Source organism: Trachypithecus francoisi, unplaced genomic scaffold (genome assembly GCF_009764315.1).
Source record: "Trachypithecus francoisi isolate TF-2019V2 unplaced genomic scaffold, Tfra_2.0 Lachesis_group6, whole genome shotgun sequence".
In the NCBI taxonomy this organism is placed as follows: domain Eukaryota; kingdom Metazoa; phylum Chordata; class Mammalia; order Primates; family Cercopithecidae; genus Trachypithecus; species Trachypithecus francoisi.
Genome location: NW_022681471.1, coordinates 29,175,017 through 29,198,046, shown reverse-complemented (window position 1 = coordinate 29,198,046; position 23,030 = coordinate 29,175,017). Strand labels below are relative to the sequence as shown.

At 39.7% G+C, this 23,030-nt stretch overlaps 1 protein-coding gene across 1 annotated transcript in view; it reads left to right on the top strand.

Moving 5' to 3' along the window:
- The window catches only part of LOC117077858 (glutamate receptor 3-like), a 334,953-nt gene extending 321,142 nt beyond the window's left edge, over nucleotides 1–13,811 (top strand). Inside the window, 2 exon segments of the mRNA XM_033201429.1 lie at nucleotides 5,700–5,947; nucleotides 11,602–13,811. Of these exon segments, the coding sequence (XP_033057320.1) occupies nucleotides 5,700–5,945 (246 nt within the window). The 3' untranslated portion in view covers nucleotides 5,946–5,947; nucleotides 11,602–13,811.
- Nucleotides 13,812–23,030: the final 9,219 nt, after the last annotated feature.

Here is a 23,030-nt window from a genome sequence, read left to right as displayed (position 1 = left end):
CAGTGGCAGTCCAGCATGGACCCCTAGCACAGGAATAGCCTTCCCTCCTCCAAAACCTGTGTTTCTGAAATGCTTTGTCCCAGGACCTCTCTACACTCTTAAAAATGATTAAGAACCCCAAATAGATTTTCTTTATGTGTGTTACATCTGTTCATATTTACCACATCAGAAATTAAAACTGAAAAAATGTTCATGAATTCATTGATTCATTTTAAAAAATAATAAACCCAATATATGCTAACATAAATCATATACTTTTATGAAAAATAACTATTTTTCTAAAACAATAAAAAGAATAGTGAGAAGAATGGCACTGTCTATATTTCTGTAAATCTCTTTAATATATAGCATAATATAGAGAATGGGATTCTCATTTCTACTTCTTCAATCAATCTATTATAATTTCACCCATCATATGGCCTCCAGGAAACTCCACTGTATATCAAGAAGGAATAATAGTGAGAAGGGCACTTAGTATTATTATAAAAATAGTTTTGACCTCACAGATCTTTTGATGAAAGGGGTTCAGGGATCCTCCAGGGGTTCCTGGACCACACTTTGAGAACAACTACTCTAAACTGACATGCCACACTTTTATGAATGCAGTTCACTTAAGGGTTGATAAATTTCTTTTGAAACTAGGATCTCTAGGGGCAGTGAAATCTCCCTATTAGACCTTAGTGTGAGTACCTAAGGAACAGAGACTGGTCTGTTCCTAAGATCTGGTGAGCAGCAGTACTGAAGAAAATGAATGATGTAATTTGAAGAACATATTACCTGGAGGGAGGACAGGACCAGGTAAGGGCTTAGTCAGGTAGCAGTATGAGGACACTGGGCCCTTTGCAATAAGAAAAGAGGAAGCACAGAAAGGAGGAAGAATTTGCTTTGTAGTTTCTCCTGTGGTCCTGATGAGCCCAGTCACTCATATGCCATTGGAAAGCATCTTCCCCTATATCCTGAGCTAATTGCCACATTGCTGAGCCTGGTGCCAGTGCCTGGCTTAAGGCATAGCATTGCAGGAGAAGTGGTAGTGATGAGACAACAACAGGGGAGAGGTAGAGCGAGAAGAGCATCAGACGGTGGAGAACAGGGGAGAAGGCAACGCCAACACTAAACTCAGGGCCATCGATGGCCTGCCTGTCATTTGAAAGCCTGGCTTAACTTTCACTGCCAATAATATCTTAAAGAGGCTCAAAGTTTTATCTGAGTATATTTTTGTTGTTTTGCATTCCAAGCAATTGGTTAGCATTTGAGAAACCTAGGGTTCCGAGCATTGGATGAAGGAACTTGTTTAGAGTGTAAAAGGATCTGAATTTCTTGGCGAGATACAAAATCCAAATATTCTGGCTGCCAGGCCCTACGCTAACCAAGAAAGTTAACTCCCTGACACTAAAGATTTATACTTATTCAAACCACAAGTACTCTGAAATTGCATTATTTTTAAATAACTATGTCTTTCTCAGAATATCTGAAGATAAGGTGGCCTCTCTGTTTTAAATAGCAATGGGGAAGAAAGGAAATAGGTTTGGGGATTTTGTATGATAGAGACCAGATCTCTGTGACTATAGCAAGTCTTATTAGTGACTGGATATGTTAGTGGGTTCAACTTATCCAAAATAGGCTAAGAAATTTTTACGGCATGTTCACAGTTCCATAAATTTTCTGCTTTCCTCTTTTTAAGTTAGTGACATTCAGACCAACATGCACTAATATTTGGCAATATTGCTCCCATGAATGTAAACACACAGTTTATTGCCTCAGAATTATGCCACCCTCTCTACATGGTGCATTTTTTATCCAAAGTCATTAAAGTTTCTTCATTTAAAATCTAATAGCTCTAGAAAGAAGGCAGGATAAAGGTCATTTTTCCCATTTTATAGCTGAAGACATTTATAAGGGAGAAAACCTTTATCCTAGAACCAGTAGGGTTTCAGGCACTTGCCCAGTGGCTCTGAATGCAGTCCTTATATTTTTAAGCAGTAAAGGACTAAGGAGCAGTGGCCTGGCCTCCTGGGGATATGTACTAGCCTCTTAGTTGAGGAAGTTTTATCTTACTGGAACAATTAAACTATTCTCTACAGCATTACCCAATAGTGGCAGAGTCATTTTGCTGGTTTAGGTCCTGCCATATTAATAATCTATTTTGAAACAATCTGGTTTGCCCTCTGGTGATCTAAGTTGACCACAGACTTATGGCCATATCAGAGGGACAGCCAATCAGTAACTCAAAAACAATTTGTAGACCAGTTTTTACATTGTTGAAAATACTCCCCTTATCCAAAACGGAGGTCCGCAATATACCTTTAATACTAAGACCAGTATGTCCAAAAGAATTTAGACTACGTGTTTGTGGAGTAAGGACACATATGTAGTACAGTTCTTTCCAAGATCATTTTCAGCTGGGCAACAGACTTGTGTGATAAAGGACAATTAATTAGAAGGCATGTTATTTATGTAGAATCTATTTTCAATTCTGTTCGGATTTATCCATTTGTCTCGGTCCACAATATGGAAACACTTCCCCTTCTGGGTCTGTCCTTTTCCCGACTCCTCCATAAAATTTGCTTTCTGTCTGGAAGTACAACAAGACACCCAGTTAGATCAAACTTAACACACCTCCTTCACAAACCTACTGCAAGCTGCCGCCGACGATTGTCACCTGAGGGGAGACCCTCCTCACCACACACAGCCTATCTGAGGAGTGCCTTTTTTTCTATCCTCATTATTTAACAGTGTGTGCCGATTACTCAAAGCGATATGGGCAGGCCCTGGTAAATATAGCGTTGCTGTAGTGTTAACTTTTTATAAGGTAATGCTCAGGTTGCCTGCAGTGTCTAAAATTACTCTGTGGCCAGGGCCCCCTGCTTTATCGCTTTCTATAGTTTTAAAGTAGTTTGAAGCTTGAATAACATAAAATAACATAATATAATGTTATTTATGTTATTTCCCACGTGAAGAACGCCTGTAAACCTTGCAGTATTGAAACTCAGTGAACAAGGCATCTTAGACAAGCTGAAAAACAAATGGTGGTACGATAAGGGGGAATGTGGAGCCAAGGACTCCGGGAGTAAGGTCAGTCGCTGAAGGTCTTTTTGTACTGATTAGCAATCACATTTTGACCCACTGTTTATTTTCTATCCTAAAACGGCTTTCCTTCCCAACACACACTCCCTGACACAGTGGGACCCCTTTATAACAACAGCGCTAAAGGGATAAGACAAATGCCAGCCTCAGAGGCCTGCCATGTGACATCAATTGTTGACGCTATAGAACTGTTATTATGATTAGGAAACTCAATCTGGTCTATTACATTTCCAAAGTTATAAAATAATAAGCTGTGTTATAAGGGGGTTTTACTGTATTTCACATTTCAAAAGTTCAAAGAGAAAATATAACAACAGTAACAACAACAACCAAAAAAAAAAAAAAAGATTTATTTGTGACAGTACTTTTTCTTAACCTCTTACAGTGTCAGAGACTTTGTAGTTATAAATGCATTTGGTTATTAATATATTATGTCGATCCCATCTGAAAACAGTCAAACGAATAAATAACAAAGACTGGTCTCTGTAAGCAGAATGATTAGCCTCCTGCCAGCTGCTGTTGTATTGAGTTCAGCATTAATTTGGATCTCGAATCTCATTAAGTCTGTCACACTTCTCTCTTCAAAGGTGTCATTTGAATCTCTGTACGTAATACTTTTAAAATTTAGTCGCATGCTCCTTAAGGGTATACATTGTCAGGGTAACATCACATTGATAAGCATGAAACACTCTTCCCCGCCTCCTTCCTGCCCCCCTTCGCTCCCCTAAGACAGTTCTTTTTAGTTTCAATTTTTGCCTTTCCTTTTTTTGGACTAATATCGTGGTATCAGTTAATTCATTTCATGAAATGCCACTCATTTTCCCCGTGCAATGAACCATTTTGCTACTGGTTTTCTACATCCCACATTAGGGAATTCTATAACTCTTGTGAAACTTAAATAATACATGGAACATGAAACTATTCTTCTTGTCACAGCTGACATGGGCTATGTCAAAGGACCTCCCCCCCACCCCACCGTTAAATATCACATACATATAAAAATCCAATGGCAGATGAAGGGTTACCAGAAATTGATCTATTTCCCAATGGACTGTGGAACATCCTTGCAGATAGCCTCACCAGCCTCCTTAAAGAGATAATCCAATATTTCATATGTGACAGAAATTATTACTCCTTGTCTAGCTGTCATTCATCCTAAAAGAGTGACTATTTGCAGATTGTTGTGAATATGAGGTATTCCTACACCCTGTTTCTGAACGCAATTCAATTTCAATTGGACCTTTTATTAAGGTAAACAAGTACAGGACTGGCTTCTATGAAAATAGGATCAGAAGGACATGGTCATATTGTCTTTACTTTTAATTATTTAAATGATACCAAGACCAGCTGAACCAGAGTGTTGAGTGTCAGCAATGGCCATCATCTGTTCACTGTGTTGTCACTTAAATAAGATGCTCAAAATTCACTGGCTTAACAATTTGGGTATTCCATTCAATTACATTCAGCAGCAAAATGGTTACATTCCCTCTAAAAAGACTACAAAATGCTATTTTATTTTATTTCTTTTTCAAAGAAAGACTCCTGGCCCTTGGTGTGTCCTACCTCAAGGTAGGGCTCAAGACACCAACTTTTTTCTTTCCATTTTTCAGCAGTTCAGTTTTTGCTTTTTCATACAGGCAGATAGCTTAGTCAGATTTGCACAGTTTGACCTGAAAGTCACTGACCGGCTTCCTCAACTTTTCCCCGTTGTTACAAAGAAAGCAAATTAAGTGTCATTTTTAAAAATTATTCTCTACATTCCCTGGAGTAAAAGTTTAAAATGAGCTGGATTTTTTAAAAAATCATCAGCCTCCTGGAAAAGCTTTCTGATTTGTATGGAGCCAATTTAGGACCCAATGGATTCTCCTGACACTTTCCTTAAACTCTCAGGAAAATGGAACGGAGCCAATTCTTTGTGCTGTGCCCTTGTTCCAGCAACACAAAGACTTGCTGCCCTGATTTTAACTAGGATGAGGATTTAGCAGCCAATCTCCAAAGGAAGCGTTTTCTCAGTCACTGGGGGAAAGAGGAGAATTAACCCTTTTTAAGCAAACCCTTGCAAAATAACTCCTCAGATAAGAATAGCAGGAACATCTAATATTATCATGTTGTATCTTAAAGACTAGTTGTTCACAAAGTTTGTCACAGGGAGAGCAAGGGAGAAAGGGGTGTTGCGGGGCAGAGAGGGGAAAGAGTGCTTCAAGTTCCCAAATGAAAAGAGTGTTACATTTATAGAGATTATGTCACAGCTCAACTCTGGCAAATGGTGTTTATCCAGGCTGGCAGAGGAATAAATTATGCTTGTGTTTACTCTTTCGTTCCCATGGCCAGTGCTGTTTTATTAATTGTTGAACATCAATTTGAGGCACTAAGGAATGTAAGGAGTCAAGGTGAAAGGAAATTTAGGTGAGGATCAAGACTGTCAACAGAGGCCCAATCTACCATCTTGCTGGTCATTGCAAAACATTAGCCAGTTGCCAGAATTGAGTCATAACACTTACATCAATGTTTAGTTATTTTACAATTTAGAACTACCCTATACTGTTGTAATATATTATAATGTTCCATTGCCTTTGTTTTCTCCAAGATCTAATCATGTTGTTCATTTCTCTTAGGACAAGACCAGCGCTCTGAGCCTGAGCAATGTGGCAGGCGTTTTCTATATACTTGTCGGAGGTCTGGGGCTGGCCATGATGGTGGCTTTGATAGAATTCTGTTACAAATCACGGGCAGAGTCCAAACGCATGAAACTCACAAAGAACACCCAAAACTTTAAGCCTGCTCCTGCCACCAACACTCAGAATTATGCTACATACAGAGAAGGCTACAACGTGTATGGAACAGAGAGTGTTAAGATCTAGGGGTACGGTTAAGGTCTAGTAAACTAATCAGCTTTACATTACTGTATGTCAATCTCTTTTTTTCTTTGTTTTTTTTTTTTTTTTTTTAGTTTGGTTTATTGTTTAAACCATTGTCTCTTTGCAACCATTTGATTCTTTGAAAACAATGGTTGTGCTTTCTTGTCAGGCAGCGGTGCTTTCCTAATAGAATGGTTGTAATTAATTGTGGTCTGTGACCCAAAAGGAAAAACAATTCTCCAGAGCATCATTGTTCAATAGAAAACATATGCAAGCCACATACATGAGCCATGCGTGCAGTTTTAAATGTTCTAGTAGTCACATGTTAAAAAGTAAAACAAGTGAAATTAATTTTAATGATATATTTTATTTAACCCAATATATCCAAAATATGAGCATTTCAACATGTTTTCAATATAAAAAAAAGAATGAGAAATTTTACATTCTTCATGCTAATCTTGGAAATCGGGTATATTTTATACTTATGGTACATCTCGACTTATACTAGTTACATATCAAATGTGCAGTAGTCACACATGGCCAGTGGTTATTGTATTGGACAGTGCATCTGTAGAGAAAGCAGCTGCTCTGGAACAGATATTAAAATTAGGGGCAGGGCACAGCGGCTCACGCCTGTAATCCCAGCACTTTGGGAGGCGAAGCGGGCAGATCACGCGGTCAGGAGATCAAGACCATCCTGGCTAACACGGTGAAACCCCGTCTCTACTAAAAATACAAAAAATTAGCCGGGCGTAGTGGCGGGCGCCTGTAGTCCCAGCTTCTCGAGGGTGGCTGAGACAGGAGAATGGCGTGAACTCGGGAGGCGGAGCTTGCAGTGAGCGGAGATCGTGCCACTGCACTCCAGCCTGGGCGACAGTGAGAGACTCCGTCTCAAAAAAAAAAAAAGTTTAGGTACACAAGTGAGACACTGCCACTTCAAGTAATACAGCGCTTCCATAGGGAGAGGGGATTCTTTTAAGTAAACAGTGTATAAGTCTGAGAAAATTTTCTTAAGCTTTGAGTTCTTTTGTTGTCCCTTCCTTGGAACTGGTGCACAGGTAAGTGTCTATCAAAGGACAGTCTAGGCTCCCTGCTGCTAGCCAAGCCCTAATTCATACTTCAATGAAGCTGAGTGTTGTCACCTTGACTCTGGCAACTACAAACACCACCAATAATTCAGACATGTTCAAATGCAAGCTTGAATTTGAATAATGTCTCTATTCTGGACCTGTTTAAAAGAATATAGTCTTGTTACTTTAAAGTGCATCTGTCATCACTAAAATGCCTATCTGAAGTGGAACAGAACAATAAGCAACTTCATACCCCTTATTTTAGGCAATTTTGACCTCATGAGTAAATGTCAATATGCTGGGATTTCTACAAGTGCATTTGTGGGTTTTTTTGTTGTTGTTGTTTTGTTTTGGGGGATTTTAGGGGTGTTTTGTTTTGTTTTTGAGGCAGAATTTTGCTCTATCGCCCAGGCTGGAGTGCAGTGGTGTGATCTCGGCTCATTGCAACCTCCGCATCCCGGGTTCAAGCAATTCTCCTGCCTCAGCCTCCCAAGTAGCGGGGATTACAGGCATGCACCACTATGCCCAGCTTATTTTTTTTTTTTTGTATTTTTAGTAGAGACAGAGTTTCACCATGTTGGCCAGGCTGGTATCCAACTCTTGACTTCAAGTGATCTGCCCACGTCAGCCTCCCAAAGTGCTGGGATTACAGGCGTGAGCCACCGTGCCCGGCTGCATTTGTGTTTTGGCCTTCTTATAGTTCACATTGCGGATTTACATTTAGCCAATTTTAAAATAATATTTCATTCAAATAAATCATTTGTCTTGGTCATGGAAAACATCATTTTGTCCAATGAAGTTGCTGGTTGTTCTTTCTTCCTGCCTTTTGCCACAACATATTCAGCACACTGCACCAATCTGCTGACAGTGTTCCCATTGCATTGGTGGATGTACAATACATGGATTCATCTGTAATTGCATTGTTTGCATGCAAGCATTTAGTGTTTCAATGTGCTTAAAATGTTTCACTCTTGAGTAGGTGCTATAGGCCCACTGCAATTTGGGGCATACATTTTTATAGGATAATATCAATACATGATTCATAATCCATTTTCAAAGTGATCCACTTTCTTTCTGTAGCCGACACATAGACATGCTTGCTAGACATGAGCAATTTCAATCTAATTTAATTATCCCAAATTTTGAGGTGCTAGCATCCAAATAAATAATACACCTTAAATTTGTGTAGCAGTCATCAAAGTGCTCTCATATCTATTGGCTCATTTGAGATAAGATGGATCAGACAGTTACTAGTAAGACCCAGCCCATGAAGTGACTTACTCAAGGCAACACAGTTAGGTAGTGGCAGTTCTGGGACTAGAATCCAGCCCTTCTTCTGCCTATAGCCATATCTTTGCTAAACCATGCTACTTCTAACCACCCATGGCCTGATGTCCTCCAGGAAACTTGAAATCCTAATGGGATCCTGTCAAATGGAGAGCAGATCTTGAGTTTCTGTTCCACTTGTCCACAAAAAACGTCTTGAGGAACTTCACCAAGCCTCCATATGACCCATTCCTTATGCACTCCACACAAGATTGAATATTCAATCACTCCTACTTTCCCCAGAAAGAATCTTTCTGAGGATTATATCAAGACTCAGGGTGACATGACCTCCAGACTCTTTTTATCAACTATTCCATCTGAGAATTTATGTCCCTACTACCCAATTACTACAGCCTCAGACTCTTGTTAAAGCCCCAGAGCAGTATTCATGAAACATTAGTGTGCATGTGACTCATGTGGGAACCTTATAAAAATATAGATCCTGATCCAGCAAGTCTGGGATGGGGCCTGAGGGTCTACATTTCTCACAAACTCCCAGGTCATGCAGATGCTGCTGGTCCCAGGAGTAGAAAGATTCTAGAGGAAATAATCTCAGAGAATGTAACTTAATAAAAGAAAGGAAGGAAGAAAAGAGGGAGGAAGAGAAAGAGTGATAGAGACACAGGAAGAAAGAGGAAGAAAGGAAGGTGGGAAGGAAGGAAGGGTGGAGGGAGGGGAAAAAAGAAAGAGGGAAGGAAGGAGGGAGGGAGGGAGGGAGGGAGGGAGGGAGGGAGGAAATCAAAGGAAATGAAAGGAAAGAAACTGTGTCAGCAAACCTTTGTTAGGACATAATGTTGCCATCCAAAAGTGGAGGCCTGGAACATCAAACCTGAGGGGAAAATCTCAGAAACTAATATGCCACAACTTCTGGCTTTCCTTTACTCATTTGAGTTGATTCACTTTTGTGAAGCAAAATTCAGGCTAATTGAGGCAACAGTCATATTTTAATAGACTCCAATGCCAATGTGGTTACAGCCCAATTACCTAGCACCTTGGCAACCATCTCCAGGGTGAAAGAAGGCTTAGGAAGAGCGTCTGCAAACAAATCTGTCCTCCAAGCCTATACAAAGTCTCCAGACAAGAAGCAAAAGCCTCATACGATGCCAGGAAAACCTCACTTGTGTTAGTCAAGAGGCATAAAGCAAGCTGCTTTGAAACTTCTCTGTTGTCCTCAGCCAATTTGGTGATGTGACATTAGGGGAATGTTGGTTAAGTGAAGAGTGAGATCTTCACCCATTCATCTTTTATTTCTCAAGAAGGTCTGGAATATCTCCTGGTGACTTCTAATTTGTTACCTAGTTATTAGGCTTCCAGTTACCTGAGTTGGCCTAAATCTGTCAGGGTCTATCCAGGGGCACTGACATCAAGAGGTACCCTGAGATTTTACTTCTATTACTAATTATCAGAGCCCACCTTGGGGGTTTATAGTACCAGTAATTGTTCAGGAAAAATGACTCAGGGCAAATCACCTGCAAAAATATGGTCTAGTGAAATCTGGTTAATAAAAGGGTATCCTTGAAAGATGAGGGAGTTGTTTCTCATTTTCTATGGGTGATAGTCACATCAGGATTACTGGACTTATTGTGGGAACATGTGCCTTGGTCTCAGACCATGTTTAGCTCCCACTAGGGAGAAGAAAGCCTCTTGACTACCTGGTGCCTCTCTGGGTTACTGACCAGCCACTGGAAGTGTATCCTCCCAAGCATGCCTTGGCAGGTGACTGCCCATCAAGTGCTCCAGATTCACTGCACCCTAGGGTTGACTGTGCTAATTGTTTTAGGAAATTATTTCTAATTTCCTAATTGCAGTTCAGAACTACTTCTGGCTTCTTTGGTTTCTTCAGAAATATTTTTGAAATCTCTGTCCTTTACAAGACCTCAAGATGCCTGAAGTTAGGGGAAAAGATTTTCATTTTTCCTGCAGGAGTTTTCTGTTTAGTCATCCTAAAAATATTAGCTTTGTTGATGCAGCCCATTTTCAAAGTGATCCACTTTCCTTCAGAAGCCTATGCATAGGCATGCTTACTGGAGACATTTTTCTGCTTAAAAGAATTCACTTTATGTTAAATAGAAAAAAAAAAGCATTCCAGATAACCAAGGTGATGATGTTCTTTCTCCAAAGGGACTTTTACCTCAGTGATAATAGTTCATTTGACCCCGTTTGAAAGCAGGAAACAGAGGCACTGAGAGGTTGGGATCCTTTCCCAAAGTCATGCCGCTAGTTAGTGATGTCCCATGCCCACTGGGGAGACAGGAGGAGACTTTGATCTTTCTGCCAGATACGAAACTTCTCCAAGCTTCTGTGATAGATATGACTTAGGACTTAGGGGTGACAAGGAAGAGGTTTGTCTACTTTCATGTTAGTCTTATTCTACCCTCCTTGGATGCTTTTGGCCTTCAGGTACATACTGGAAATTCTTCTTACAGATACTTTTACTCCAGGACCAGTGGCAGATCATAATTTTGTCATTCTTTTGGGATAAAATTCAGTGTTAGATTAGAAGAAAAAGAAATGTTTCATTAGTGTAGAATGAAAGGATAAAGAGAGGATGTAAACTTGAAGAGGAGGTAAGAAAGTGTCCTACAGTATTCAGAGTCAGGGGCAAATGAATTCCCTGCACTAGTTAGTGCCTCCAAAAAGAAGACACTATCAGCATTTCAATCAGGTCTATATGTCAGGGCAAAGATCTCATTGATGCCAAGTCCCCTTCATGGGTATCACTGCTCTGGCCTCTTCCTGGAATCTGCTGTCTCTTTAAAGTCCCAGTGCTATTTTCAGACTTTAATAGCTAAGGTTGTAGGTATTAAGAGAAACAATTGCTCACCTTTCTAGCAATAAGCAAAATATTTTCTTCTCACAGTTAAAATGGATTTCAATTCAGTAAGCCATAGAACACTGTTTACCCTCTGTCCTGGGTGAACAATTCTTTGTCACAGGTTCTGCAATCAGAATACACTCTTTTAGTTCTCTTGAATATCTGTATTAAAATGCCATGGAAACTTTCTGGTATACCTACATCATAAGTGATTAAAACCTTGAATTAAACTGCATGCAACACCTGCATATTCCTTAGTACAATACATATAGTAGAGAATGTAACCAGACCTGTCACCTAAAGTCAGTCAAATAAATGAGGTGCAACCCCAGAAATGTCAATTTCAGAAAACAGCCATAGTTTTGTCCAAGATAGACTGAGCCATTATAAACTTCTCAATTCCTAATAGGAGGCCCCTTCAATTTTAAATATCCCCTTGCCTTTGCAGATCCCTTCCCACTGGAGGCATGTGATGAGAGGAAATCACCGAAAACGTGGCTGCTTCAAGGATCCTGAGCCAGATTTCACTCTCCTTGGTGTCGGGCATGACACGAATATTGCTGATGGTGCAATGACCTTTCAATAGGAAAAACTGATTTTTTTTTCCTTCAGTGCCTTATGGAACACTCTGAGACTCGTGACAATGCAAACCATCATTGAAATCTTTTTTGCTTTGCTTGAAAAAAATAATTAAAATAAAAACCAACAAAAAATGGACATGCAAGATTCCAGTATGCGAAAAAAAAAAAAAATCTTATTAAGTCAATCCAACAAAAGCCATTCTTTGATACCACTGCAGAGTATACAAACACCATGTTCTTTAATACACACACACACACACACACACACACACACAAATTTAAATTCCAATTCAGCAAAGAGGCCCATCTAAGCTAAAAGAATTAATTCTTCCTGATTAAAAAGAAAAAATCTGTCTCCCAGTGTTTTGGGAAGACGGACTGGCATTTCTTCTAGGATCTGCTGACCAGATGTTTTTGGTATTTCCTGTTGGTGGTGATGTTCTGTGCACCCTATTTCCTTTCAATGTTGCTGAAATGTGTATATCTTTAGAATGTAAATGCAACACTTAAGAAAATTCAAACACTTTGGAAAAGGGACTAAACAGTGACTTCTCTGTGTTCTCGAAATGGTTTTGTGAAAACACTTTGATAACTTTCCACTCAATGAAGAGATTTACAGAGCTTTCGAAATTGACTTTGTGTGTAGCAAGGGACGGGGCACTATCAGGATACCTCTTGGTGCTTTCCTAAAGTGGATCCGGGGTTTTCCAAGGAGCCTGGAATTTCAGCTCACAGATCTGTTTTTCTTGCTTCAGTGTGCATTTTAAGTCAATAGAGCTGAGTATCTAGCATTGAGGTGAGGGAAATGCTGCCTATACTCCCAGATGTGTTTAGAGTATCTCAGAAACAACACTGTGTTTAGCTCGGCTTTCTCTGCTAAGTATGCCTTTCAAGTGTACACCACGGAGACAGGACTGCATTGCAAGGCGGGATAGCAGGTTCAGACCACAGTTCTCAGTCTGACTTTACTCTTGCTAGGTCTGTCCTACTAGCTGTTGCCTGCTACCGCCCATGGCTCTCCATCGGACTGCATGTGTCCTTTTCTAGTTTGCAAAGACTAAAATGCATTCCCAAACCTACTGCTAATCTGAGGGCCTCAGCATCATTTCCAGATCCTTGCTTGGAGCAGTCTCTCTATTGACTCTCTCAGATCGCTCCACTGCTCCATGGGCTATCAAGTAACTAACTGCATACCTGCCGTTGGCATCATCAGAACAGTCCGAAGAAATAGTCTCCACTCACTAATTACCTCCTATATAACGACGTATGCTTCCTGTAGTTCAGTAGTTTTCTCTCATCAGTCACGTGCATTGGGAAGTTTCCAGACTGCAAAAACTAGGAGCTCGCATTCATTTCCCAAGTGTGACCCTTAGATGCTTAGTTGACTCGCTGCATATTTGCTCTTGTCTTCAGAAAAGAAAGGAAGAAGTATCGTTCCAACGAAATGTTTCCAGAAAAGTGTAATATAAACTTTCATTCCAAAAATGGTGTCATAAGCAAACAACTCACTTGTCAAATTTCAAATGGTATTGAACAAAAAAAGAAAGCTGTTGTGTTTTTGTTTTGTTTTGTTTTCATGAAACTGTGATTTTCAACTTATAAATGCTATAATGTCCCAGTGCAGGAAGCTCACGCTGTGTGAACACGAAGTTGTATAAAACAAACCAACCAACCTACACACAAACGTTTTCATAGGCACTGTATAAAGAAAAATGTATGTTTATTAACTCAAATCAGTTTTTCAGAGAGGAAACTTCACTGAGATGAAGAGGCGGGTAAATTGGTTTGTAATTTTTTAAAAAAAACTTGCATGTTTAAAAAAAACGTTGATTGCTTCAAATTTCTGCTACTAACTTCAAGCTATGGGAGTTTGGCAGTAGTCACTTGAGGATTTTTTTTTCCAATTCTTTTCTTTTTGTTGTTAAAGCTGTACTTCAGTGAACAGAAAAATTGCCAAGCAAACTAATGGCTATAAAAGGGTAAATTGCATGTGTGGGTATAAATTACAGAGCCTCATTGCCATGAGGTATTGTACAAAGTTTTAATACATTTTGTAAATAAAATTGTAAAGAAAGAATTCTGTTTCTGTGCTATGGCTAGATGTTTAAAATTTACTTGGATGCAGATGCCAAGAAGTTACTCACTAACTGACTTCTGCTAGAAGCTTTGCCAATGATGTAACAGTCACTTTACTCATGATTTTCACAAAAGATTACTCCTCTCCCCACCCCAACTGCAACTGTAGTCAGGTGCAGACCCCTAGCTTAAGCAAAACTATACATCCAAGACCTTAGATTAGTTTAACTTTAGGATCTTCCATTCCCATTCTGTCTTCTCCACCCTTTGGGACTCCTTTCCAGAGGCCTGTCTTGGCTCTAAACTTGGTCTTCAATTCTCCCATCTCCACAGCTGACCTCCCACAGAACTGCCTAAATTCAGGAGTATTGACCTTCAAAAACACTTCCAATTACTTTCCTATGCCATCATAACATATATGTCCTAGTACTCTTAATTGTTTAGCTAAGTTTTGTGCTGCTGCTTCAATGACCAATAATAATTCCTAACTAGAAATCGTGTCTTCCACCAAGGATCACTAATCTAGAGTGGGAGAAGAAATAATGAATTTAGGACTACACTGACTTTAGAATAGTTCTGACAGAGAAATGAAAAGCTAATCATCTAATCTGATTTGTAGATTCTGAACATGGAATACAACTTTATCCAATAAATAAAGCAAGTGTTTAAATGTACACCAGTTTGTATCATAACCACCTTAGAGAACAGGGGATAATGATAGGAGGAAAGGAGAGGGGATAATTTGCAACTGAACCAAAAAAGAAGGAAAGTGCAGCTGAGATGCTGGAGAGATAAAGGAAAAAAAGATATCTGGTTTAGGGAGTTAGGAAGCAAGGAACGCAAGAGCTTAAAGAAGAAGAAAGATGGGAGTGGGAAAGGAAGACTGAGAAAATTCTGAAGTGAAGGCTGATATAATCACACTGTGGACAGCTTGGCTTACTGTAGGCATCATCATAATTACTACCATTTTCACTGTGCTCTGAAATGCTAAATAGCTGTTAAACCACTCACACGTCATAACTCTTCAACTGCTTTTTAAAATTAAGACATCTGTCGCAGTCCTACCAGAAGACTATTGATTCTCCAGAGCAAGTTCAGGGACTGGATTAGAGTGATGAAATCAGTTCAAGTACCAAACAATGTCCCTGGATCTTCCAAAATAATAGATTTATGCTTTAACAGCCGCTTCAATTCCTTATCCCCAAAGGAGAAGCTAATCTCAGTTGCTGTCGCAGACGATAATGGAGCACTATTTTGGTTTAGGTGGGATTTGGGGGTTTTTTTCTCCTTGAAGGAAGGAGGAAACAAAAGGGGCTGCTTTTAGTATTTCTCAAATTGGACTATAGATAGTTAGATATTTTGCTTATACATAGAGTCAGCCTTTACAATCAGGTCTTCGAAAAGGCCTTGCATTTCAAATGCCACACGCTCCCTGTGCACAAAAGAATGCCTCTTGGTCTCCACATCAGTATTCTTGCCCTGTTAAGACTCATGTCTGGTCACACTCAGTCAACAGAACAATCTTCAAACAGGAAGGAAAAATGTATTTAAGGAAACCTTAGTAAGATCATGGCAGAAATATTGCAGCAAATTGTCTCCCTCCTATTGGATGAGGGAAAGGGTCAACTGTGACTTCAGAAGATGAACGTAGAGGAGAACAAATTGAGAAGCAAGAAGCAAAACATATTCCTCAGAATTCAGACTCAATCAAGCAGAAGATGCATTAATATGCTATCTCACAAGGGTCAGAAACCGTTTGTAACACAAACACTACAAAAACCTACTGTTACTGAGAGAGTTACTTTCAAAACCTGAGCTTTTTAGCGACTCTGAACCATAACCCTCTCCTTTTGTCCTCACTCTGTTGAACTGAGGTTCCTGGGACCAATTTATTATCAGATCACTTGACAGACATGAAACTCAGTAGCTGAAGTGTGGGAGTTCTGTGCACTCCCACAGCTGAATTCAGATTCTCTCTTAGGAGAGAATGGTGGGTTGCACTAAGAATTAATGAAACCTGCCTCCAGAACTAAAAGTGCTATGAAGTGCTAGGAGACTTCCTCCACACCTAAGATCAAGAGTCACAGACAAGCGATTTACATTCAGTGAAAACATGGGGCACTCAGACTTTCTCAAAAGGTTTCCAGGGAGAGCACTGTTGTCAGGAGAGGATTGAGGAAGGCTTTAGGGAGTTGATCACTGTCCCAAACCTACTGCCACATACTCAACATCCTCAATGCTGAGGTTCACAAATTCATTCGAATGGGTGAGATTCCTCAAGTTCTCTGACAGCCATTGTTATTATTATTTTTTTTGAAACACAATCCATTTATTTGCGAAGCTCAGTAAACATGACTCTGAGTTGCCAGTACTGCCCAAAAATGGTGGCCATGAGTTAACTGAAGGAAATCTAGAAAGAAGAGAAAGGTCAGCAGAAATTTCATGGTGACTGACAGGTATTAATCAGGGAATGTACTTTTATCTCTGACTACATGTGATAGCTCTTGTAGTCAGATATTCATTGAAAGGATGTGATGGATGTATCTGAATTGCTTATCTAGGCACCTCCATGTTTTGCTCTGTGAAGCTAATGGTATATGAGCTTTAGCAGCAGCCCAGGTGGGTGCAGGATGACTTCAGCAGGCTCAACACAGATACTAAAAAGATAATGAATAACATTAATATTTGCATAACATGTGCGAAAAGAAAATAGGGTTAGTGAGGCAAGTAAGGGTTTCATGAAAAGGAACAAAAAATATGGCTTTATTTTAACCCAGTAATGTGGCTTGCCTATTCTATTTTTTTTATTTTATTTTATTTTATTTTATTTTTATTATACTTTAAGTTCTAGGGTACATGTGCATAACGTGCAGGTTTGTTACATATGTATACTTGTGCCATGTTGGTGTGCTGCACCCATCAACTCGTCAGCACCCATCAACTCGTCATTTACATCAGGTATAACTCCCAATGCAATCCCTCCCCCCTACCCCTCCCCGTGATAGGCCCCGGTGTGTGATGTTCCCCTTCCTGAGTCCAGGTGATCTCATTGTTCAGTTCCCACCTATGAGTGAGAAAATGCGGTGTTTGGTTTTCTGTTCTTGCGATAGTTTGCTGAGAATGATGGTTTCCAGCTGCATCCACGTCCCTACAAAGAACTCAGACTCATCCTTTTTTATGGACAGCCATTGTTATTGTAACCATATGTCACCTGGACAGTATGGTTCTGAGAGGGCATACACTCTCTACCTCTCTTTGCCAGATGACGAAGGAGCAATCTTGGCCCCTGCCCTCATAGGGCTTACAGTCTTGGTACAAGGTAGATGATGACTAAAAAGAATCTGCATTCATTTATGTCTATTGCTCTGCTCAGAGAAAATACTTTTAAAAGCCCAAAAGGAAGACTTTCCCTTTGCCCCTTCACTTAGACTTGCTCTTCCTAATACAATCGGGGGTGGCGGAGTTAACTAAATTTTTCTTCGTGCCCAAAAGCTGTGAGCCTTTGCAACTGAGGAGTCATACCTGGCCCCTGAAAGCATACAGCAGCTGAGAACCTCAGAATGACCACTTTCTTGCCAGCCTGTCTGCCTTCTGAGCAGGAGGTATTTGCTTATTTGTTGATTCACAATGTCCTAGCTATAAACGTGTAAAAGAACCTACAATGACAGCCTAAGAAATAATCCTCTCCCCATGTCAGCAGCTTTGGAAAAATTACCCCAGGTGTGGTTTCACTGAGCTTCAATCCTACAGCAAAATGGTTGATTTACAATTTTCCTAATAAATATTCATTAAGCCTGAACAAGTCAATTAAAGCTCTGGTGGCAGCTCACACGAGGCTTGAATATAAGCAGACAGAAGGAAACAACTTTTGTAAATATTCCCAAATAACATTACAGTCTTCCCCCATGAGAGTGCAAGAGTTTATCTGAAAGACTGAAAACCGTCTCTGAACCCAGTGAAGCCCTCTAAGGTTCACATTTCCTCCCATTTACTGCATAGCTTCAGAAAAGCTTGTTGCATCCTTGGTTTCCACTTCCTCAATTATTGCAATATGGTTTCTGCCACCACCACTGTACAGGAAATTCTCTTGACAAGGTCATCAATAAACTGCAATCCATACTTTATAGCAAGGGTTGGCAAACTTTGGCACACAGGCTAAATCCAGCCCACCACTTGTTTTTGTTAATAAAGTTTTATTGGAACACAGCCACAGTTATTCACTTATGTATTGTCTGTGGCTTCATTCACTCTGCAATGGCAGAGTTGACTAGTTGCAACAGTATTGCCTAAAAAATCTAAAATATTTACTAACTTGCTCTTTACATAAAGTTTCCCAATCACTACTTTACCCTACTTGATAGTCATTATTTTATTTTATCTCTTTCCAGAATTTGATGTTATTAACCTCCTCCAGTTTGGAAATCTCTATTATTTTGACTTCCATGACAGCACTCTTTACTGGGCTTCCTCCTACCCGGCTACTGGTAATTTTTCTTCTGCTTCCTGGTCTCCTCCTTTCTCTCTTAATGTCAATGTTTTCCCAAGTTCTACCACATTTCCTCCTTTCTTCCCACTCTGTATTCTCTTCTTCTGTGCTATCCCATGGTTTCCATCTCCACATACATTATGATGTGTTTCAAGTCTTCATTTCTATCTCAAAACTCTCTCGTGAGCTCCAAACAAGTATAATTAAATGTCTATAGGACACCCCCTCACTTGGATTATGCTATAAGCATGTCAAACTTGACATTTCCAACACAGAAACTATTGTGTGTTCTCTTGCCCTCACCCCACTGCTAAACCAGAGCTCCTTATAAGAGTCCCTATCTTGATTTAAAACACCATTGATGGGGAGTCAAATAAAATATAAAAATAAATCTAATGAACTTTAAAATTGGTGGATATGACAATCTGAGAAAAACAGACTTGCACTCAAAAGCAGAAGCCACAGTACAATGACAATGGAAAAGCAGATGGGTTAGTTTAACATCAACTTGTATAGCTATAAGATGTAGTGAAAAGTAAGCATATGGTTCTTTGTATCATCTTTTGGATCACCGAATCATAATATGATTTTCACTCTTGTGGAGGAAAACTATCTAGGGTTATCACCAAGGAAGGAATGTGCAAGCCTTGAACATGCTAGCCAAGGGTCCCAAATCACTCACTCCCCAGAATATAGCAATACAAGGAGGTGGTTCTGGTCACTCTGAGGGAGATATTAGATGAAACCTGGGTGGAATCATAAAAGGAACAGGTGGGGAGTTTGCGTGTTCAGTTTATATATACACAAGTATGTGCATTTCTGTAAGTGTTCAGAGGACTCTAAGCAACCCATGTTTTTTTTGGTGGTGGTTGTTGTTTGTTTGTTTGTTTGTTTTTAACCTTTTGCTATGGACTGAACTGTGTCTCCTCCAAAATTTATATGTTGTACTCTAATCCCCAATGTTACTGGATTTGGAGATAGGGCTTTTAGGAGGTAGTTAAGGTAAAATGAGGTCTTAAGGGTGGGGTACCAATCTGATAGGATTGGTGGCCTTAAAAGAAAAGGAAGAGACAGTGATCTCTCAGTTTACATGCATCCTTGGAGGAAAGGCTGTGTAAGCACACAGCAAGAAGGTGGCCATCTACAAGTCAGGAAGAGAACCCTCACCAGAACTTGACCCGTCTCACACCTTGATGTTGAACTTCCAGCCTCCAGTACTGTGAGAAAATTAATTTCTGTTGTTTAAGCCACTCCGTCTGTGGTATTTTGTTATGGTGGCTAGAGAAGACTAAAATACCCTTTCCACTGTCACAGAGAGTTGGGTCATACAGACACGATGGTGGGACAGGGGAACACTCACCACTGTAAATCTAGTCACCAAATTCAGAAGCCTGGAAATCAACTCTGCCTGCTCCCTCCCTCATCCTAATGAATCAAGTCCTAATGATTCAATCTCTCTGATATCTCTGAAATCCATCTACTTCTATGAGTCCCTACCTCATAGAAGTAACAGTTTCTTTTCTACCTCATAGAACTTGTAACAGTTTCTATGTGGCCTAATATAACAGCCTCTTAGCTGTCCCTCTTGTTTCCAGGTTTTTGTCCCTCCAATTCACCCTCCACACTGCTACCAGAGTGACTTTTCCTGATCTCATCACTCCTCAGCATCAATGGGTCCCTATTGCTCTTTGGCACAGGAGTAAGCTCTTTTTTATTATTATTTATGTGTTTAATTTTTGTTTTAGAGAGACAGGGTTTTTCTCTGTTGCCCAGGCTGGAGTGCAGAGGCATCATCATAGCCCACTGCAGCCTTGAATTCCTGGGCCCAAGTGATCCTCCCGCCTCAGCCTCCTGAGTAACAAGGACCATGCCTGCCTAATTTTTTTTAACTTTTTTAGTTAAAGACTAAGTCATACTATATTCCCCAGACTGGTCTTAAACTCTTAGCCTCAAGCAATCCTCCTGCGTTGGACTCTCAAATTGTTAGGATTATAGGCATGAGCCACCAGCTCTTTATTTTACCATAAAAGTTGCTGCCACCTGCCAATTTCTTCACCCTTGTTGCTATTCACTAAGACCTAGTCATATGCAACTTTTTATTTTTATTTTTTGTTCCAAACTCATTTTAGGTCCAGGGAGTACATGTGCAGTTTTTCTATGTAGTTAAATTGCATGTCATTTTTAACATGAAGGTTTGGTGTACAGATTATTTTGTCATCCACATAATAAGCATAGTAAGTGATAGTTTTTGGACCCTGATCCTCCTCCCACCCTCCACCCTCAAGTAGGACCGAGTGTTTATTGTTCCCTTCTTTATGTCTATGTATACTCAATGTTTAGCTCCCTTCATAAGTGAGAACACATGGTATTTGGTTTTCTATTCTTGCATTAATTTGTTTAGTATAACGGCATCCAGCTCCATCCATATTGCTGTAAAGGACATGGTCTCATTATTTTTTATAACACCATGGTATTCCATGGTGTATACATAACACCACTGATAAGGATTTAGGTTGATACCATGTCTTTGCTATTGTAAATATTGCTGCAATGAACATACATGTGCATGTGTCTTTATGGTAGAACGGTTTATATTCCTTTGGGTAGATGCCCAAAAATGAGATTGCTGGGTCAAATGGTAGTTCCGCTTTAAATTCTGCAAACTGCTTTCCACAGTGGCTGTACTAATTTACTTTTCCATCTGCAGTGTATAAGAGCTCCTTTTTTCCTGCAACCTCACCAGCATGTTATTTTTTGACTTTTTAATAATAGCCATTCTGACTGGTGTGAGATGGTATCTCATTGTAGTTTTTATTTGCATTTCTCAAATTATCAGTGATGTTGAGCTTTTATCATATGCTTGTGAGCCACATGTATGTCTTCTTTGGAGAAGTGTCTGTTCTTGCCCTTTGCTCATTTTTTAATGGAGTTGTTTTTTGCTTATTGAACTGTTTAAGATCTTTATAGGTTCTAGATATTACATCTTTATTTGATGCACAGTTTGTGAATATTTTCTCCCATTCTGTAGGTTGTCTATTTTATTGATAGTTTATTTTGTTGTGCAGAAGGTCTTTAGTTTAATTAGGTCCCATTTGTCAATTTTTGCTTTTGTCGCAATTGCTTTTGGAGACGTTGTCATGAAATCTTTGCCATGGCCTATGTCCAACATGGTATTTCCTAGGTTTCTCCTAGAGCTTTTATAGTTTCAAGTTTTATATTTAAGTCTTTAATCCATCTTGGGTTGATTTTCATATGTGGTGAAAGGAAGGGGTCCAGTTTTTATCTTCTGCATGGGGCTACCAATTTATGCCAGCATAATTTTTTGAATAGGCAGTCCTTTCCCCATTGCTTATGATTGTCAACTTTGTTGAAGATTAGATGGTTGTAGGTGTGTGGCTTTGTTTCTGAGTTCCCTAACCTGTTCCATTGGTCTGTGAGTCTGCTTTCTTACCAGTATCATGATGTTTTGGTTACTGTAGCCTTGTAGTAGAGTCTGAAGTCAGATAATGTGATGCTTCCAGCTTTGTTCTTTTTGCTTAGGATTGCTTTGTCTATTCGAGTTCTTTTTGTTGTTGTTGTTCCATATGAATTTTAGAATAGATTTTTCTAATTCTGTGGAAAATGTGGTTGGTAGTTTGATAGCAGTAGCATTGAATCTGCAAATTGCTTTGGACAGTATGGCCTTTTAATAATATTGATTCTTCCAATTCATGGAATTTTTTCCTTTTTTTTTTTTTTTTCTATATATGGAGTCTCGCAATGGAGTCTCGCTCTGCCACCCAGGCTGGAGTGCAGTGACGCGATCTCATCTCACTGAAACCTCCGCCTCCCAAGTTCAAGCAACTCTCCTGCCTCTGCCTCCCAAGTAGCTGGGATTACAGGTGCCCACCACCACACCCGGCTAATTTTTTGCTTTTGGGTAGAGACGGGGTTTCACCGTGTTAGCCAGGATGGTCTGGATCTCCTGAACTCGTCATCTGCCTGCCTCAGCCTCCCAAAGTGCTGGGATTACAGGCGTGAGCCACTGTGCCTGGCCTTTTTTCCGTTTTTTTTGTATCATCTCTGATTTCTCTGAGCAGCGTTCTGTAATTCTTATTACTTCCCTGGTTAGTTGTATTCCTAGGTATTTTATTCTTTATTCTTTTTGTGACAATTGTGAATTAGTCTGCATTCTTGATTTGACTCTCAGCTCAGATGTTGTTGGTGTATAGAAATGCTGCTGATTTTTGTATGTTGATTTTGTATCCTGAAACTTTGCTGAAGTTGTTTATCAGATCTAGGAGGTTTGGGGCAGATACTATGAAGTTTTCTAGGTATAAAATCATATTTTCTGTGAAGAGAGATGATAGTTTGACTTCTTCTCTACCTATTTGGATGCCTTTTATTTATTTCTCCTGCCTGAATCCTCTGGCTAGGACTTCCAGTACTATGTTGAATAAGAGTGGTGAAACTGGGCATCCTTGTCTTATTCCAGTTCTCAAGGGAATACTTCCATCTTTTGCCTGTTCAGTATGATATTGGCTGTGGGTAGAAATGGTACCAGCTCTTCATTATACACCTGGTAGAATTAAGCTGTGAATCTGTCTGGACCAGGGCTTTTTCTGCTTGGTAGGCTTTTTATTACTGATTCAATTTAAGGACTCATTATTGGTCTGTTCACATTTCAATTTCTTCCTGAGATTCTTTCCTTAGCTTGGTCCATGTTGCTGTTTGTACTTCTGATTGTATTATGAA